The following is a 16652-nucleotide window of genomic DNA, read 5'->3' as shown; positions in this document are numbered from 1 at the left end:
TTTGTATCTCTTTTACACTTAAAACCTTTGTTTCTAATAACACTAACATAACTGTTATCAACATGTTTTATTTTGTTAACATTGCTGTATCACACAATATGTATGAGATAGTTCTAAAATTTTAATATCAATACTATGATTATCAGTAAGACCAGTGAATAATGTTGAAGAAATTTTTCCCTTAGAGTATATTTGACTGAAGAGGTATAATCGAAAAGATCCTTGAAATACTTTTCTCTGTGATAAACATAGGTTAATTTGCTTGTTGCCAGTTGTAGATTTTTCCTTTTTATGATTTAATTTGAATTTTTGAAGATGAAAATTATTTATATGTTTTAGAAGTAAAAATATATAACGTTTACTCAAAATCTTGCTTTCATTAATCTCTGGTGCCCATGTTCCTCTGTCACAGGTATCTCTCTATAGGTAATCATTATTTGTTTCTGGTTTATCTTTCTAGGGCACATGTGCATGTCTTCTTTCTTGTATCTATGCAAAGCTAGCATTGTTTATATACTATTATGCACTGTGCCTTTTTCACTTAATTATATTTTTTGGGATGATTTTTATTAAACGTTGATGATTGAATAAATGAGAGGAAATGAGTTGTTTTTTTAATATATCATTCTTTAAGAATTGCACTCTATGATTGTTCTGTAAGTTTATGTTATTTATCATTACCAGCTTGCATTCACAAGAGATGGGCTCTGTGGCTTGTGGAATGAAATGGTTAAAGATGGAGAAATTGTATATACGGGAACAGAATTAAACCAGAATGGAGAGCTTCCTCCTAGAAAAGGTAAGGACCTTTTACTAGTAGTTTTCATTTTGTAAAGACCTTTATAAGTTATATTTTATAGCAATTTTGGAATGTGCAATAGGAATAGGAGTGTCTAAGCATAATTCTGAAATTTTGTTTTCACTTTGGAGATTGTTGTCTACATTGTAGTTAACATTATGAGCTACTTGAATTTCATTGCTCTTTTTGAATGAGGGTCTTCCTGTTGCAAAACTACCTTGGTGTGGTATCCTTCCCATTTAACATTTTTTCTTTTAAGTTTTATAATATATCTTGTCTTGACTAATTATAAATAGTGAATAGTGATTATTTTAAGATTCAGTGGAAATAGTTATTCCTGAAATTTTTCCTGTATTACTCTCCTGTGGCAACATAGAAAACACTTTTTGGAAGCCTTTGGCCTGTGGACTGCAATTTGCCCCTTATTTTATTTAATCTTGTATTTTTCACAGGGAAATACCAGTAAATACTCTTGTGTAGGCCTGTTGTTATGAAAAGTCAGCAAGACTTTCAATGACAATTCATTTGCTCTTGATTTTGGTTATGAGACAAAAACTGTTGAGCTTTTAAAAAGAAATGGATGCTTGTACCCACCCTGGACCTGTCTTACAAAAAACGGGCTGGATTATAGTCTTAGACTTTTTCAAGTGACTGTTTCTTATTAATACCTCATTTAGGGTTTTTATATTTATTATTTTGAGGGAAGGTACAGGAGGGAATATAGTATATAAAAAAAGGAAAGCTAAAGAGGCTACGAAAAGATACACTAAGCTTATTTTTTATTTTTGTCTAGGTCTGGCCTTGTATGAAGAATTAAGCATGAGCTTTTTTATTTATTATAAACCTTTTCAGTCTATGCAGATAGTAGAAGTGATATTACTCAATACTTTGCTTTGCTGTTACATGTTTTCTTAAAAATATTTTCTCATTAGTTCTTTTAATCCTCAACTCTACCAAGAAGCAAAAGCCACAGTTTGCACAAATAACGGGAACAGAGCTGGAAATTGAAGCCAGGCCTCTTGAGAAAATGTCACTGCTGTTTCTGTTATACTATAAATGTAATTTATTGACATTGGGATCAACATTTTATAGTTCCATGGAGCTTATGACTTCATATTGTATATAAATATGGTAATTGTTTGGAGGTTTTTGTATGTGTGTGGCATCTAGTCAGTACTCTTTATGTGTTTTAATTTTAAGAGCTCAAAGATAAGTTTTTCATTTTTTTTCTTTTGGAACAGGAATGTTTCCATTATATTCTGTGCTGATTGGCAGCTTTCCTGCTGGTTTTATAGCTTTCTTTGGAGGTTGTAAAAAAGCATTAAATGTGGACTTTCTCCCTCAATAAGTCATGATTACGGGCAAAAAAAGGCATCCATATACCAGGATGTGTAACGGAGGACAAAGACCCTCTGATGTCACCTATATGCAGGGTGGGAGCGTCTTAGGTGTGGAGTCTTGGTTGAAGTTTGAGCAACAGTTACAGAGACCTGGTTTGTGCTTGATGGATAGTGGTGTTTGGGGTCATAGAAGAGAAGTGGGCACTGGCCTCCAAGTGGAGGACTGTGGAAAGCAGAACAGGCGGTGGGTGCGTAGGGGTGACAGAAAAGAGAGCAGGGAGCAAGAAACGGCAGAAGTGGGTTGTGTCATACTGGAGTAAAATCTATTCTTTCATGTTCCCTGTTGCATCTAAATCCTGGGAAGTATGTCTGTTCATGCAGTGGACACATTCCCCAAGTTGCATATTTATACTCTGAAGTTTGAAAGCCACTGCAGGGATGGCCACGAGTATTAGGAAAATTAATCAAGACACTCCCCTGCAGTGGGAACTCAAAGAATTAAATCTTGAATCCCTAGCCCAAGGGTTCTCAGCTTTGTTGTTCATTAGAATCACCTGGAGGGCTTGGTTAGCTACCGATGGCTGGTGCCACCTCCAGAGTCTCTGATTCCTTAGAGTTGTGATGGGGCCTGGGAATTTGCATTTCTAGCACATTTCCAAGTCCCCCTGATGAGGCCTGCTTTTCAAAGGCTGTGTCATGCTGTTTGTACAGGCACAGTCTATTGCATTAGGAGTTAGAGACAGACAGGAAAGGAAAAAAGTTTCATGAGTGGCTTCGGAAATAAGACTATTAAAAAAACCCAACGATATTCTGAAGCAAATTAGATTTCCCTAATAATTTTATTCTGTCCTCCATAATTAATTCTTTTTTATTTATTTATTTTATTCTTATTTTTAAATTTTTATTTATTTTTTTATTCTTATTTTTTAAATTTTTTTTTTTCAGTGTTCTAAGATTCATTGTTTATGCACCACCTGCCCCCCCCTCCCTTTTTTAAGAATTTTGTTTTATTTATTTGACATAGAGAGACAAAGCGGGAGAGGGAACACAAGCATGGGGAGTGGAAGAGGGAGAAGCAGGCTTCCCGCCGAGCAGGGAGCCTCAATGGCAGGGCTCGATCCCAGAACCCTGGGATCACGACCTGAGCTGAAGGCAGACACTTAACGAATGAACCACCCAGGCGCCTCTCCATAATTAATTCCTGTTGCTTTGGATCTTGAGCCCTTGATGGAAGGCTTAACCCACCTCTGGGAGTCTGCCTGGTGTCTACTGTAAGGGGTGATGTCAGCTTCTGCGGGAGTCTGTTCCCTACAGAATTGGTAGTTCCACTGAGGCTCTGTGTTTGTTCTTGTTTGTTGAAGACCCATTTTTGGCTTTTAACTTTGGAAGGAAACAGGTAATACATAAAGCTCTGGTTAATTAATTATACGTAGCACCAGTATCAGAATGGATAGGATTAAAATTCTAGGCAGGGTGGGCTTCATGGCTGTGTGTGAGGATTTGGTTATTGTCCACCCTGGGGGTTAGAACATAGCAAGGGCAGTGAGGCATGGTTGCATCTCTAGGGCCTCTCACTGTACTGGGAACTGTAGAGTGTTTGTTTACATAACATTATACTTGTATGAAATTAATCTAGGCACCTTAAATTTTTTTTTTTTTGATTTGCTAGCTCTTCCCATATTATGGGCTTGGAACATAGGGAAACTTTAATGATAGTGGTGAGCTAATAGAGAAATAAGGAACATCCCAGCTCTACCTAATTTTATGTTCAGCCTTACTCCTGCTTGTGAGCATTTCATCATGAATTCTGTGTTGTGGGAACCCATGTTTGTTATTCTGGTGATCTGAAAAGTGCCAAAGGCCATTTGGATATAAAAACACCTTGATGATTTTTTAGTTCAGAATTTCGAGTCTGATCCTGGGAAGATGGTATCAAACAGCTTCCAGGATAGGCTGACCTGGGCTTGAGAGAAAATGGCTGTACTGTGACTTTTCCATGCTGGCATGGGAGAGAGGAAGAGAGGAAGCCCAGTCTCTTAGTCAGTAAAAGGCTCACAGTTTTGTTTATTGATCAGCTTTGTGAATTCTGACACATTTTTGCTGGTTTTGTAAACCAAGGCAGATAACTTTCACTTTCTCTGGAATCTTATACATTTTACTGTATCTGCTCACTTGGCCCTTACCATCTTCTTTCATATTCTGGTATAACTAGACATTTTTCTTTAAGACAAAATGCTATCTTTTTTCCTTGATAGAAACATTCATCATTTGCATATATATTTATATTTCTCTGCCACATTCTTTCTGGTTTAATCTCAATCATCCATATTACTTTTATCCAAATTAAGTAACTTCTAATTTAGATAATGTTTTTTTCTGGTATCAGATACATGTTTATCTACACCAGTCCTATAATTCTCCTACACCAACTGGGTGTCAAGCAATTCAGTTCAATTTTAGAGTTAGTGCAGGCCCTATGAATTGAAGTCTCAGTCCTACAAGACTGCATTCATTTTCGGTGCCAGTCACAAATGGGATTCCCAGACTTCTCACACTTTTACCTGGCTGACTACAAATTCAGGGCTTCTGTGTCTCTTCAAAGGATCCATAATTCTCGAGAACCACTCAGAGAATGGAGGAAAACACTTTACTTAATGTTTGTTGGGTTATTATAAAGGATACAACTCAGAAACAGGCAAATGGAAAATATGCATAGAGCAAGGAATAGGGGAAGCTAATAGTTTATGATCTACTTAAATGTAGAATCTAGAAAAGGTAAACTCAATTGTATACTATCGGTGGGAATGTAAACTGGGGAAGGGGCTTAGAGCTTCTGTGCCCTCTCTTGGTCCCTCTACTCCCTCAGCACATCCGAGTGTCCCCAACCTGGAAACTCCCCAAACTTATAGTTTAAGAGTTTCTATAATTTAATCCCCAGCCTCCCTCCCCTCTTGGAGGTCAGGAGGTGAGGCTGACAGCTCTTACTCTCTAATCACTTCTCCTTTCAGTGACCAGCCCACACTGAGGCTGTCTAATGGCTCTACCCCAAGTCAGCTCACTAGTATAAACTAGTATAAACTCTGATGTGGTGGAAAGGGGTATGTTAAGAATAACCAAAAGCATGCCTATCCTCAGTAAATTCCAAGGTATTTAGGAGCTCTGAGACCAAATATATATTTTTATTATACCACGGATTAAAAAAAGCAGGGAGTAGGTGTTAGAGCATTTTAGCAGAGCTCTGAAGTCCACATTATAAGACCCCCCCCTCATCTTGCATGTTTAATGAGCAAAAAGAACATGCTTATTATGAGTTGCAAAGTGGGGGGTGCTTCGGGTGACGCAGTCAAGTAACTGACTCTTGATTTCAGCCTAGGTCATGAACTCAGGGTCCTGGGATTGAACCCTGCATGAGGCTCAGCACTAGGCCAGGAGTCTGCTTGAGGATTCTGTCTCCCTCTGCCCCTGTTTCTGGGCATGTACTCTCTCTGTCTCTCTAACTCTTTCACATATCTCAATAAATGAAAAAAAAAAAAGAGTTGCAAAGTTTTTGCATCCTGCTATTGTAGTAACAATCTGAGAGAAAAATATTTGTGTTTGTATTTATTAACCTGGTGGCTGATGAGCTAGAATTCTCTCTTAGCATTAGTTCAGGGGTTCACAGGTTACCTATTGATTTAATCAATTTAATATTAGGACAAATGTCTTCGAGGTAATGAAAGACTTGAATATTGTTTTTAAGCTAATACATTACAGAACAGCATAATTTTTGCTGTTATAAAAAAGTTTCTCAGGAGGTGCCTGGGTGGCTTAGGTGTTAAACATCTGCCTTTGGCTCAGGTCATGATCCTGGGGTCCTGGGATCGAACCCTGCATTGGGATCCCTGTTCAGTGGGAAGCCTGCTTCTCCCTCTCCCACTCCCCTTGCTTGTATTCCTTCTCTTGCTGTTTCGCTCTCTGTCAAATAAATAAGTAAAATCTTTAAAAAAAAAAGTTTGTCAGAATTTTATATTAATTCAATTAGAGTGAGCCTATAATCTTACATTTTCACCGTCTTACACATTTGGAAGTCATGTCAGGTTACCTGATGAGTAAAACTCATGTAGGAGGTTTAGAAAAGTCTCTTGAGTAAACAAACCCCAGGTTTAGAAAACTTACATGCTCTGTTGTATGCCATTGTGGTAGCACATCAGGGAATAGAATTAGAGCTAGTCAGTCTAATTTCTGCAGGGAAATCAGGATTATGTGAATCCTCGGAACTAATGTGAATTCTGGGAAATCTGGATTATGTGAATCTGAATTCTATGTATAAAGGTGCTTCTGATTTAGCAGTTTCTTTTTTTTTTTTTTACAGATTTTTATTTATTTATTTATTTATTTGACAGAGAGATCACAAGTAGGCAGAGAGGCAGGCAGAGAGAGAGGAGGAAGCAGGCTCCCTGTGGAGCAGAGAGCCAGATGTGTGGCTCGATCCCAGAACCCCGAGATCATGACCTGAGCCGAAGACCGTGGCTTAATCCACTGAGCCACCCAGGCGCCCCGATTTAGCAGTTTCTAAGAGATTTTTTTCCTTAAGAGATTTTTTCTTTTCTTTAGCTATATTGAAATATAATGATATATTAAAATTTTGTAAGTTTAAGCTGTACAGTGTGATGATTTGAATGCCCATATACATTGTGGAATGATTACCCTAGTAAGGTTGCTTAACACCTCGATCACATAATTATTATTTTTTTTGTGTGTGGTGAGGACATTTAAGCATTATTCTCTTGGCAAATTTCAAGTAAACAAAACTCTGTTGTTAACCATTGTCACTATAAGGTACATTACATCCCTGTCCCTACAATTCCTATTGTAATTGCAAGTTTATATCCTTTGACTAATATCTCCCCTTTCCCCCACTCCTGCAGCCCCTGGCTACCACCAGTCTATTCCTTGTGAGTTTACCTTTTCTAGATTCTACATATAAATGGATCATACAGTGCTTGTCTTCCTCTGACTTATTTCACTTAGCATCTGTTCTAATCATCCATTGTTGTAAATGGCAGGATTTCCTTTTTTATGGCTGAGATAATATTCCATTCCACACCACATCTATCTTTATCCATTCATCTGTTGACACAGTGTTAGGTTCTTTCCATTTCTTGGCTATTAGGAATAATGCTGCAATGAAATAAGGGGGTACAGATACCTGTTTGAATTCATCCATTTCCTTCAGATATACACCCAGGAGTGGTATTGCCAGATCATATGGTAGTTCTGTTTTAAGTTTTTTTGAGGAACTTCCATGCTGTATTCCACAGTGACTGTACCAGTTTACATTCCCACCAATAGTGCACAATGTTTTCATTTCTGAAAGATTTTTTTTTTCTCCTCCTTAAAAGGCTGGCTGCTGTTTAGGTATTAGAAGCTTCTTTGTTTTCTGGGCATTCTTGATTTCCATTTTATTAGATTGTGTAAACCTTTATTATTCCTTTTAAAAGAATCAGAATAGGAGTACCAGTAGATTTAATAGACTTCATGGTTAATAATTCTTTGCAGAGGTGAGAAGATATATACATACATAGTGAAGGGTACTTGCAGTGGTATTTGATATCAAGGGTCTGTTTGACTGTATAGGGTTTCCCATTGAATGAGTCTGAAATATTTTTGTCCAATGTTTCACCATAGTCTCATCCATCCAAAACAAATCTGGCCAGCATATGGTATATGACCTTGCAGTTGCTATGAGGTGGGGAGGTACACAGACCTTGGGGCATGTGGTGGGGTGGTGCTGCCCTTACTAGTCCAGGGCTCTGGGTGAGATATGTGCTCTGTGCACTATCCGGGTGGTAAGAAGTACATTTCAACAAGTTTAAGAAGCCTCAGCAGTAAGATGAGCTGTTATTTATCACCAGGAGAGAATTCACTGCCTATGAATCTGACTCATCCTATTTGGCATGCTGACTTTTGGGAAAGGTGCATCTCGGGATTGGTGAAAGACAGACACCTACTTCATGGGGTTGAAATTGATTATTGAATTGATTTATGGTGTGCACAGAACAGTACCTGGCTCCCAGTCTGTGCTGCTTAATAGTTTGTGATTCTCATAGTGGTGTATAAGTACAGGCAGAAGTGTCAGTGTCCTGTCTGTTCATGAGTTCTCTTGTCTATGTGAATCCCCTGTGCTGAGTACCTAGGGTGAATGATGTCCATGTTCCCATGTTAAATAAGTCAGCTGGTGAAGGGACATGTCTGCCTGAGAGACTGAAACTCCTGTTTTTGATTAGAGGAGGTGCAGCAAGAATGAATTCAAATCTTTTATATTACATACTTATTTCTAAGTTTAGTGTTAGACCTTTTAAACATTTTTATCTTATTAAAAGTATTTACACTGATGCCCAGATTATAGCCAGAATTTTTAGTAGAGTTCCTTCCTTCCCAATCTTGTTCTTCAGACACTTTTTTCTGCTTCTTAGTAGTATTATTACTAGTTTTAGAATATTTCCAGAGATGATATATGGACATATAAGTACATATGTGAAACATGCACTTCATTTTTTTTTTAAGATTTTATTTATTTATTTGACAGACAGAGATCACAAGTAGGCAGAGAGGCAGGCAGAGAGAGAGGGGGAAACAGGCTCCCCGCCGAGCAGAGAGCCTGATGTGGGGCTCGATCCCAGGACTCTGGGATCATGACCTGAGCCGAAGGCAGAGGCTTTAACCCACTGAGCCACCCAGGTGCCCCAACATGCCCTTCATTTTAAGTAAAAATTAAAAGTATTCCAGGATGAGGTATATCAGAATTTAGGAGAAATGTACAAAAATGTATCATAGAGTCTAACTCTCATTCTCTGCCCTTGACTTTAGTTTATCTTTCTTTGAAATCAGTAGATTTACTCCTCCTGAGCCCATCTGCATTGAGTCAAGGAGAGACGAGTGTGTGGGTTGAGAAGCACAACCCATGTTGCAGTGGTGCTGCGGACTGTGGGTGGACTGCCTAGGACCATGGATCATCCTGAGCTGTGCTGTGGAATTGTAGCTTCTTCTTTGCTCCCTGTGTTAGCCATTCAGATCCTTCTCCACACCACGGTCTTTGGAACTTCTTTAAAAAGTACTCTCCTGGAGAGGGAGTTGAGGGAAACTGGAAGGGGAGATGAACCATGAGAGACTATGGACTCTGTAAAACAACCAGAGGGTTTTGAAGGGGCCGGGGGGGGGGGGGGGTGGGAGGTTGAGGAACCAGGTGGTGGGTAATAGGGAGGGCACGTACTGCATGGAGCACTGGGTGTGATGCCAAAACAATGAACACTGTTATGCTGTAAATAACAAACAAACAAAAAAAGTACTCTCCCTCTGTAGATGTGGTGAATTGTGCAGCATGTGGGTCATTCATTCATTTGGTCATTGAGTCACAGTCTCATTCAGCTTGTCGGGGTCCTCTTCTGTCAGTGAGGGTGGTTGTAGGTACTAGGATCTGGTGGTAAATGAGCCAGGTATGCCCCCTGCTTTCCGGGAGCTTACACTGAAAGTGCGACAACCAATAAAAAAGTGTCAGCAGGAAGAAAAGAGATATGAAAAAAACAGAATATGGAGATTCCAGAAGCTCCCAGGGAAGGTCTCTGAGATCACATGCCAAGGCCCTGTGCCTTGTTCACATCCCCTCACCCTGCTGTGCTTTGACGTTGATGTCCCTCAGCCTGCCCGTAACAACTGTATAATGGCCATGACCTGTGAGGATAGGCTCTGTTTTTTCACGGTGGTACCCCCCAGCACTGAGCAGAGTACCATCCAAGAAGAATCCAATAAGTAATTTGTGTTGTGAGTTAGTGTGTGCTCTCAGCTTCAGGCCGACTAGGGGCATACAAATTACCCGAGGAGGATGGGACATTGAGGGTAAGTGCCCTTTTATGTCATTCAGGTGGATACTTTAAGCTTTTCTTACTCTGTTATCCATTCTACTGAGTATTCTTCCGTAATTTTATTTCTCTGTCTTTTAAAATCCCATTATTGATTTGATGGATCACTTTTTCTCTTTCACTTGACAATTAAAATTTCCTGTCAATTGAACACATGCATCTTTGTATATAATCTGCTGCTAAAACCTTTAAATTGTAAGGGTGCCATGTTACATGTATTATGTTACTAATCATGAGATAGACATAGTAGATACTACATTGTATCTTTATAATGCAGTAGAATCTCAAGGGAAATTTGAATGGCCACTTCTATGTTTGTATTCTGTTAGAAAGTTTTCATAGCTAAAATCTCTTAAAATTGTACTTCCTTATAAATAGAAAAAAATTTCAATGTCATAGAAAAACATACAATATCTCTCTTTTCAACTAGTATTTACAGTCAAATGCTCTACCACTGAGCTATACCCCCTATTTTTAACTAGTATTTGATTAATTGGGACTCAGTGTGATAATTATGTATCAAGTTTGCTGGGCCATCGTGCCCAGATATTTGATCAGATATTATTCTGGATATTTCCAGGTGAAGGTGTGTTTTAGGTGAGATTCATATATAAATCCATGGACTTTGAGTAAAGCAGATTATTCTTCATAATGTTGGTGTGCTTTATCCAGTCAGTTGAAGAGCCTGAATAGCAAAAAGACTGACCACCTCCAACAAGAAGGAATTCTGCCTCCAGATTGCTTTTGGATTCAGACTGTAACATAACTGTTTCCTGGGTCTTGAGCCCAACACGGACTTGTACTTCTATAATTGTATGAGCCAATTCCTTAAAATAAATGCCTTTTCCTTTCCATCTCTCCCTTTATCTCTCTCTACACATTCTGTTGGTTCTCTTTCTGTGGAGAACACTGACTAATATGCTTAGTTACCCAAAGTTTTCTCCTACAGTCTATTTTTGAGAAGCAAATGATAGTGAACAAGCTTTCTTAACCGTAGTGATTAAGGTAAAAACAAAAACATAAGTGAACCTTCTCCAACACTGAAATGCTGGTCTTCGTGATTGTGGCCCAGGGCTGTCGCAGCTATGCCTTTCCTGCCAGCCCTGGGGGAGCCTCATAGCCTCTCCTGCCTCTAGGCTGCTGCTGCCCTTCGGCCCCAAGCCTTGGCCAAGCCTTTGCACCTTGAAACTCCTTCTGTGGGTCCTAGACACAGAGATTTGAATGGAAATCACTTTGGATGGTTTGTAAAAACCTCCTCATGTAATTGGACAGGAATGTAGTCCTGAGGTCATCTAGTCCTAGTTCCATTTTCAGGGACCAGTTGGCAGAGCTGTCTCCCATCAGTGGCCCCTCAGGGTTTATTGTCCTGGGTTCATAGGAAGGTCAGCTTCCCCACTTTCCCCTTCTCCTGAGCTTTCCATGATCTGTGATTTGTTTGGGCAGTTTGTGTTGGATATTTATTCTCTCTCTATAAACTTTGAACCCTGCATCCATAAAAAAGAGAGCAGATACTGAAATGTTGTCTCTGAACTGGTCATCCTAATCTTCTTCTAATTATTTTTCATTATTATTCTCTGTTGTTTTTTTAACCTCCAGTGATGTTATCCTGCCTTTGCTGTTGTGGATGTTCTCATTTATGCTCCTGAGAGTAAAATGTTACGTGTGCTTAGTGTTGCTTCTTGTCTGCTTCCTGGTGACTGTCAAACAAAGCTTTTCATCCTGGACAAAAGGTTACATGACCAGTATATCAACTTTAAAATGAGAATTTTGGGGGCGCCTGAATGGCTCAGTTGGTTAGGTGTCTGCTCTTGGCTCGGGTTGTGATCCCAGGGTCCTGGGATTAAGTCCCATATTGGGCTCCTTGCTCAATGGGGAGCCTGCCTCTTCCTTTGTTGCTCTCCATGATTGTGCTCTCTCTCTTTCTCTCTCTGTCAAATAAATGAGTGAAATCTTAAAAAAATAAAATGAGAATTTTGTATCCTTATTTGTAACATTTGTAGAATGGTGTAGATCAGGGGTTGGCAAAGTTTCTGTAAAGGGTCAGGTAGCAAATATTTTAAGCCTTGTGGGCCATAATGATGTGGTAACTATGGGACCCTGCAGTTGTTGTGCCAAAGCAGCCATATATAAAACTAATAAGCAAATGGATGTGGCAGCATGCCAATAAAACTTTATTAACAGACACTAAAATGTGAAGTTCATATAATGTTCATAGTACAAACTATTATACTTCTTTTGATTATTTTTTAGTCATTTAAAATCATAAAATCTTCGCTTTTGGGTCAAACACAAACTAGCCTTGAATTAGAGTTGGCCCCTGGCTCTGTCAGTGGACAGGACCGCCCACCCCCCAGAAAATAGATCCTTACAGTTAGAGCCAACACTGTGTTCTATCCCAGCTCTGTTTCCCTGGCTAGGAACAGTTTTTACATCTGTGAACCAGAGACAGGAAAGCCTATCTCCTTGAAAGGTCATTTGTAAAGATTAAAAAGTATAATGTTGTTTTGCTAGGTACTTTTATGTAGTCGTATGTAGTTCACAACAACTTATTTTCATTTTCCATTAGCTGCCCCACCCCTCGTGTGCTACTTTCTGGGATATGATTTTTGAGAATTAAATATATCCTGTTTTTTATTTAATTCTTTATTTATTAGAGAAAGGGTGTGCTCACAGGTAGGGGGGTGGGGCAGAAGCAGAGGGAGAAACAGACTCCCCACTGAGCAGGGAATCTGATGCAGGATGTGATCCCAGGACCCTGGGATTGTGACCTGAGCTAAAGTCAGGCAATTAACCGACTGAGGCACACAAATGCCCATATATTTCATGTAAGATTCTACTTTGTTGTCACACTTTCCATGTTATTAGTTTAAAATAAGGGACTAAATAAATCAGACTTATTTAGATTTGTGTTTAGTTTCTATGGTCAAGATAGCTGATTATTGGGGTGCTTGGGTGGCTCAGTGGGTTAAACCTCTGCCTTCGGCTCAGGTCATGATCTCAGGGTTCTGGGATCAAGCCCCGTATCCGGCTCTCTGCTCAGTGGGGAGCCTGCTCCCCGCCCCGCCCCCTGCCTGCCTCTCTGCCTACTTGTGATCTCTGTCTGTCAAATAAATAAATAAAATCTTTAAAAAATAAAAAGGTAGCTGATTATCTATTGCAGGTAGAGACTAGTTCTCCCCTCATCCTTAATACATTTCCTCATGTCTTATTGGCCCAAGGCTATGTCCTGCTCCAGCTTTCAGGGCCAGCTCTTGCCTGAAAATACTTCTTCCAGACTCTCTTCCAGCTGTCCTCCCCACTCCTTGATACTTGACTCAGGACCCTTGCCAAATCCAGATTTGTACTGATTTTGTGCTATATCTTTTCTAGAGGTTCTTTTGGGCTATAGAAGGATTTTACTTTTGTATCAAAGTGTTTACCATGGTGCTTTGATGTGCTGGGTGGTAAATACATGTTTGAACTTAATTGAAATTTTATTGTAATTTTAGGGAAAAGTATTTGAACAGTTTCTATTTTTAAAATTAATATGGTATAGTTTATTCCTTTTAGGTGTTTAGTTCAGTGAATTTTAACAGATATATAGATTCACATAACCAACACTGTGATCATGATTCAGAACAGTTTCATCATCCTTAGAAAACTCTTTCCTGTTGCTCCTTGAGTCACACAGTCCCCCAACACCTGATTTCTGGCAACCACTCATCTGTTGTCCATCACTGTGGTTTTGTCGTTTTGAGAACTGTCATATAAATGGAATGATATATATATATGACATTTTTTTATTTTTAATTTTTTCAAGTTTTATTTTTTGAAATGTAAATTTAATTAACATATAGTTTATTTTTCATATCAGAAGTAGAGTTTAGTGATTGATCAGTCTTATATCATACCCAATGCTCAGTACATCCTGGGCCCTCCTTATTGTCCCTCACCCAGTTACTCCATCCCTCTCCCTTCTCCCCTTTCCTCAGTTTGTTTCCCTTAATGAAGAATCTCTTATGGTCCCCCCCCCATTCTGTCTTGTTTTATTTTTCCCTCCCTTCCCCTATGATGCTGTTTTGTTTCTTAAATATCACATATGAGTGAAATCATATGATAATTGTCTTTCTCTGATTGGCTTATTTGCTTAGCATAATACCCTCTAGTTCTGTTCATTTCATTGCAAATGGCAAGATTTATTTATTTTTTGATAGCTGAGTAATATTCCATTTCATTCATACACACACACACACACACGCTGGTTCTTTTTTATCTATTCATCTATTGGTGGACATCTTGGCTCTTCCCATAGTTTGGCTGTTGTGGACATTGCTGCTGTGAACAGGTTCCCCTTTGGATCATTGCATTTGTATCTTCGGGTAAACACCTAGTAGTGTAATTGCTGGGTCCTAGGGTAGCTCTGTTTTTAACTTTTTGAGGAACCTCCATACTGTTTTTCAGAGTGGCTGTACCAGCTTACATGTCTACAAACTGTGTAAGAGTTCTCTGGATCCTCAGTAACAGCTGTCGTTTCCTGACTTAATTTTAGCCATTCTGATTGGCGTGAGGTGGTATTTTGTAGTTCTCATTTGGATTTCCCTGATGTTCAGAATTTTTTCATGTGTCTGTTGGCCATTTGTATGTCTTCTTTGGAGAAATATCTGTTCATGTCTTCTGCCCATTTCTTGATTGGATTATTTTTTTGGGGGGCGTTGAGTTTGGTAAGTTCATTATAGATCTTGGATACTAGCCCTTTATCAATAAGACATTTGCAAATATCTTCTCCCATTCTGTTGATGTCCTTTGGTTTTGTCAACTGTTTTCCTTTGCAGTGCAGAAGCTTTTTATCTTGATGAAGTCCCAATAGTTTACTTTTGCCCTTGCTTCCCCCTTTGGAGACCTGTCTAGCAAGAAGTTGCTGTGGCTGAGGTCACAGAGGTGGTTGCCTGTGTTCTCCTCTAGGATTTTGATGGATTCCTGTCTCACATTTTTAGTCTTTCATCCATTTTGAGTCTGTTTTTGTATATGGTGGAAGGAAATGGTCCAGTTTCATTCTTCTGCATGTGGCTGTCCAATTTTGCTCACCATTTGTTGGTGAGACTGTCTTTTTTCCATTGGGTATTATTTCTTGCTTTATTGAAGATTAGTTGACCATAGAGTTGAGGGTCCATTTCTGGGTTCTCTATTCTGTCCCACTTATATGTGTGTCTTTTTTGTGCCAATACCGTACTGTCTTGATGATGACAGCTTTGTAATAGAGCTTGAAGTCTGGAATTGTGATGCCACAAGTTTTGGTTTTCTTTTTCTTTTCTTTTTTTTTTAAGTTTTAGTTTTCTTTTTCAACTTTCTTTTGGCTATTCAGGGTCTTTTCTGGTAACATACAGATTTTAGGATTGTTTGTTCCAGCTCTGTGAAAAGTGTTGATGGTGTTTTGATAGGAATTGCATTGAATGTGTAGATTGCTCTAGGTAGCATAGATATTTTAACCATATTTGTTCTTCCAATCCATGAGCATGGAATGTTTTTCCATTTCTTCGTGTCTTCCGCAATTTCTTTCATAGGTATTTTATAATTTTCAGAGTACAGATCTTTTACCTCTTTGGTTAGGTTTATTCCTAGGTATCTAGTGGTTTTTGGTGTAATTGTGAATGGGATTGATTCCTTAATTTCTCTTTCTTCAGTTAACATTGTTAGTCTATAGAAATGCAACTGATTTCTGTGCATTGATTTTTTATCCTGCTGCTTTGCTAGATTCCTGTATGGGATCCAGCAATTTTGGGATGGAGTCTTTAGTGTTTTTTACATAGAGTGTCATGTAACCTATGAAGAGTGAGAGTTTGTCTTCTTCTGATTGGATATCTTTTATTATTATTATTATGATTATTATTATGTTTTATTGTGTGGTTGAGGTGGCTAGGACTTCCAGGACTATGTCGAACAACAGTGGTGAGAATGGATATCCCTGTCATGTTCCTGATCTTAGGGGAAAAAGCTCTTAGTTTTTATCCCCCTCCCACTTTCAATCTGGAGGTGTCTTTGGGTCCAAGTGAATCTCTTATAGACCACATATTGATGGGTCTTGCTTTTTTATTCAGTCTGATAACCTTTGTCTTTTGAATGAGCATTTAACACATTTACACTCAGCGTAACCGTTGAAGGATATAAATTTAGTGCCATTGCATTACATATAAAATTACTTTCTGTATATTGTCTCTGTTCCTTTCTGGTCCATGTTACTGTTGAGCCCTCTCTTCGAATAACAGAGCTCCTTTAATATTTCTTGCAGGGCTGGTTTGGTGTTCACAAATTCCTTTAGTTTCTCTTTGTCCTGGAAGCTCTTAATCTCTCCTTCTATTCTGAATGACAGCCTGGCTGGATAAAGTATTTTGGCTGTGTATTTTTCCCATTTACACATTGAATAATTATATCATGGCAGTCCTTTCTGGCCCTTCTGTGGATAGGTATATTACCAGTCTTATGTTTCTACCCTTGTAGGTTAAGAGCCTCTTGTCCCAAGCTGCTTTCATGATTTTCTCTTTATCTCTGAAATTTGCAAGCTTTTATATATTCCTATTATATGTCCAGTTGTTGACCTATTTGTATTGATTTTGAGGGTGGTTCTCTGTGCCTCCTGGA

The 16652-nt window shown here is 38.9% G+C and overlaps 1 protein-coding gene across 7 annotated transcripts in view; it reads left to right on the top strand.

The window, feature by feature from the left end:
- HERC2 (HECT and RLD domain containing E3 ubiquitin protein ligase 2) overlaps positions 1–16652 on the top strand; it is a 256284-nt gene that overhangs the window by 12275 nt on the left and 227357 nt on the right. For all 7 annotated transcript variants that reach the window (XM_046007414.1, XM_046007415.1, XM_046007419.1 and 4 more), the window contains exon 3: positions 685–799. In XM_046007414.1, coding sequence (XP_045863370.1) covers positions 685–799 — 115 coding nt within the window. The remainder of the gene's footprint in view (positions 1–684; positions 800–16652) is intronic.

Source organism: Meles meles, chromosome 6 (assembly GCF_922984935.1).
Source record: "Meles meles chromosome 6, mMelMel3.1 paternal haplotype, whole genome shotgun sequence".
Lineage (NCBI taxonomy): Eukaryota > Metazoa > Chordata > Mammalia > Carnivora > Mustelidae > Meles > Meles meles.
The sequence above is the reverse complement of the archived record's forward strand: the minus strand, read 5'-3'. Positions and strand labels throughout refer to the sequence as shown.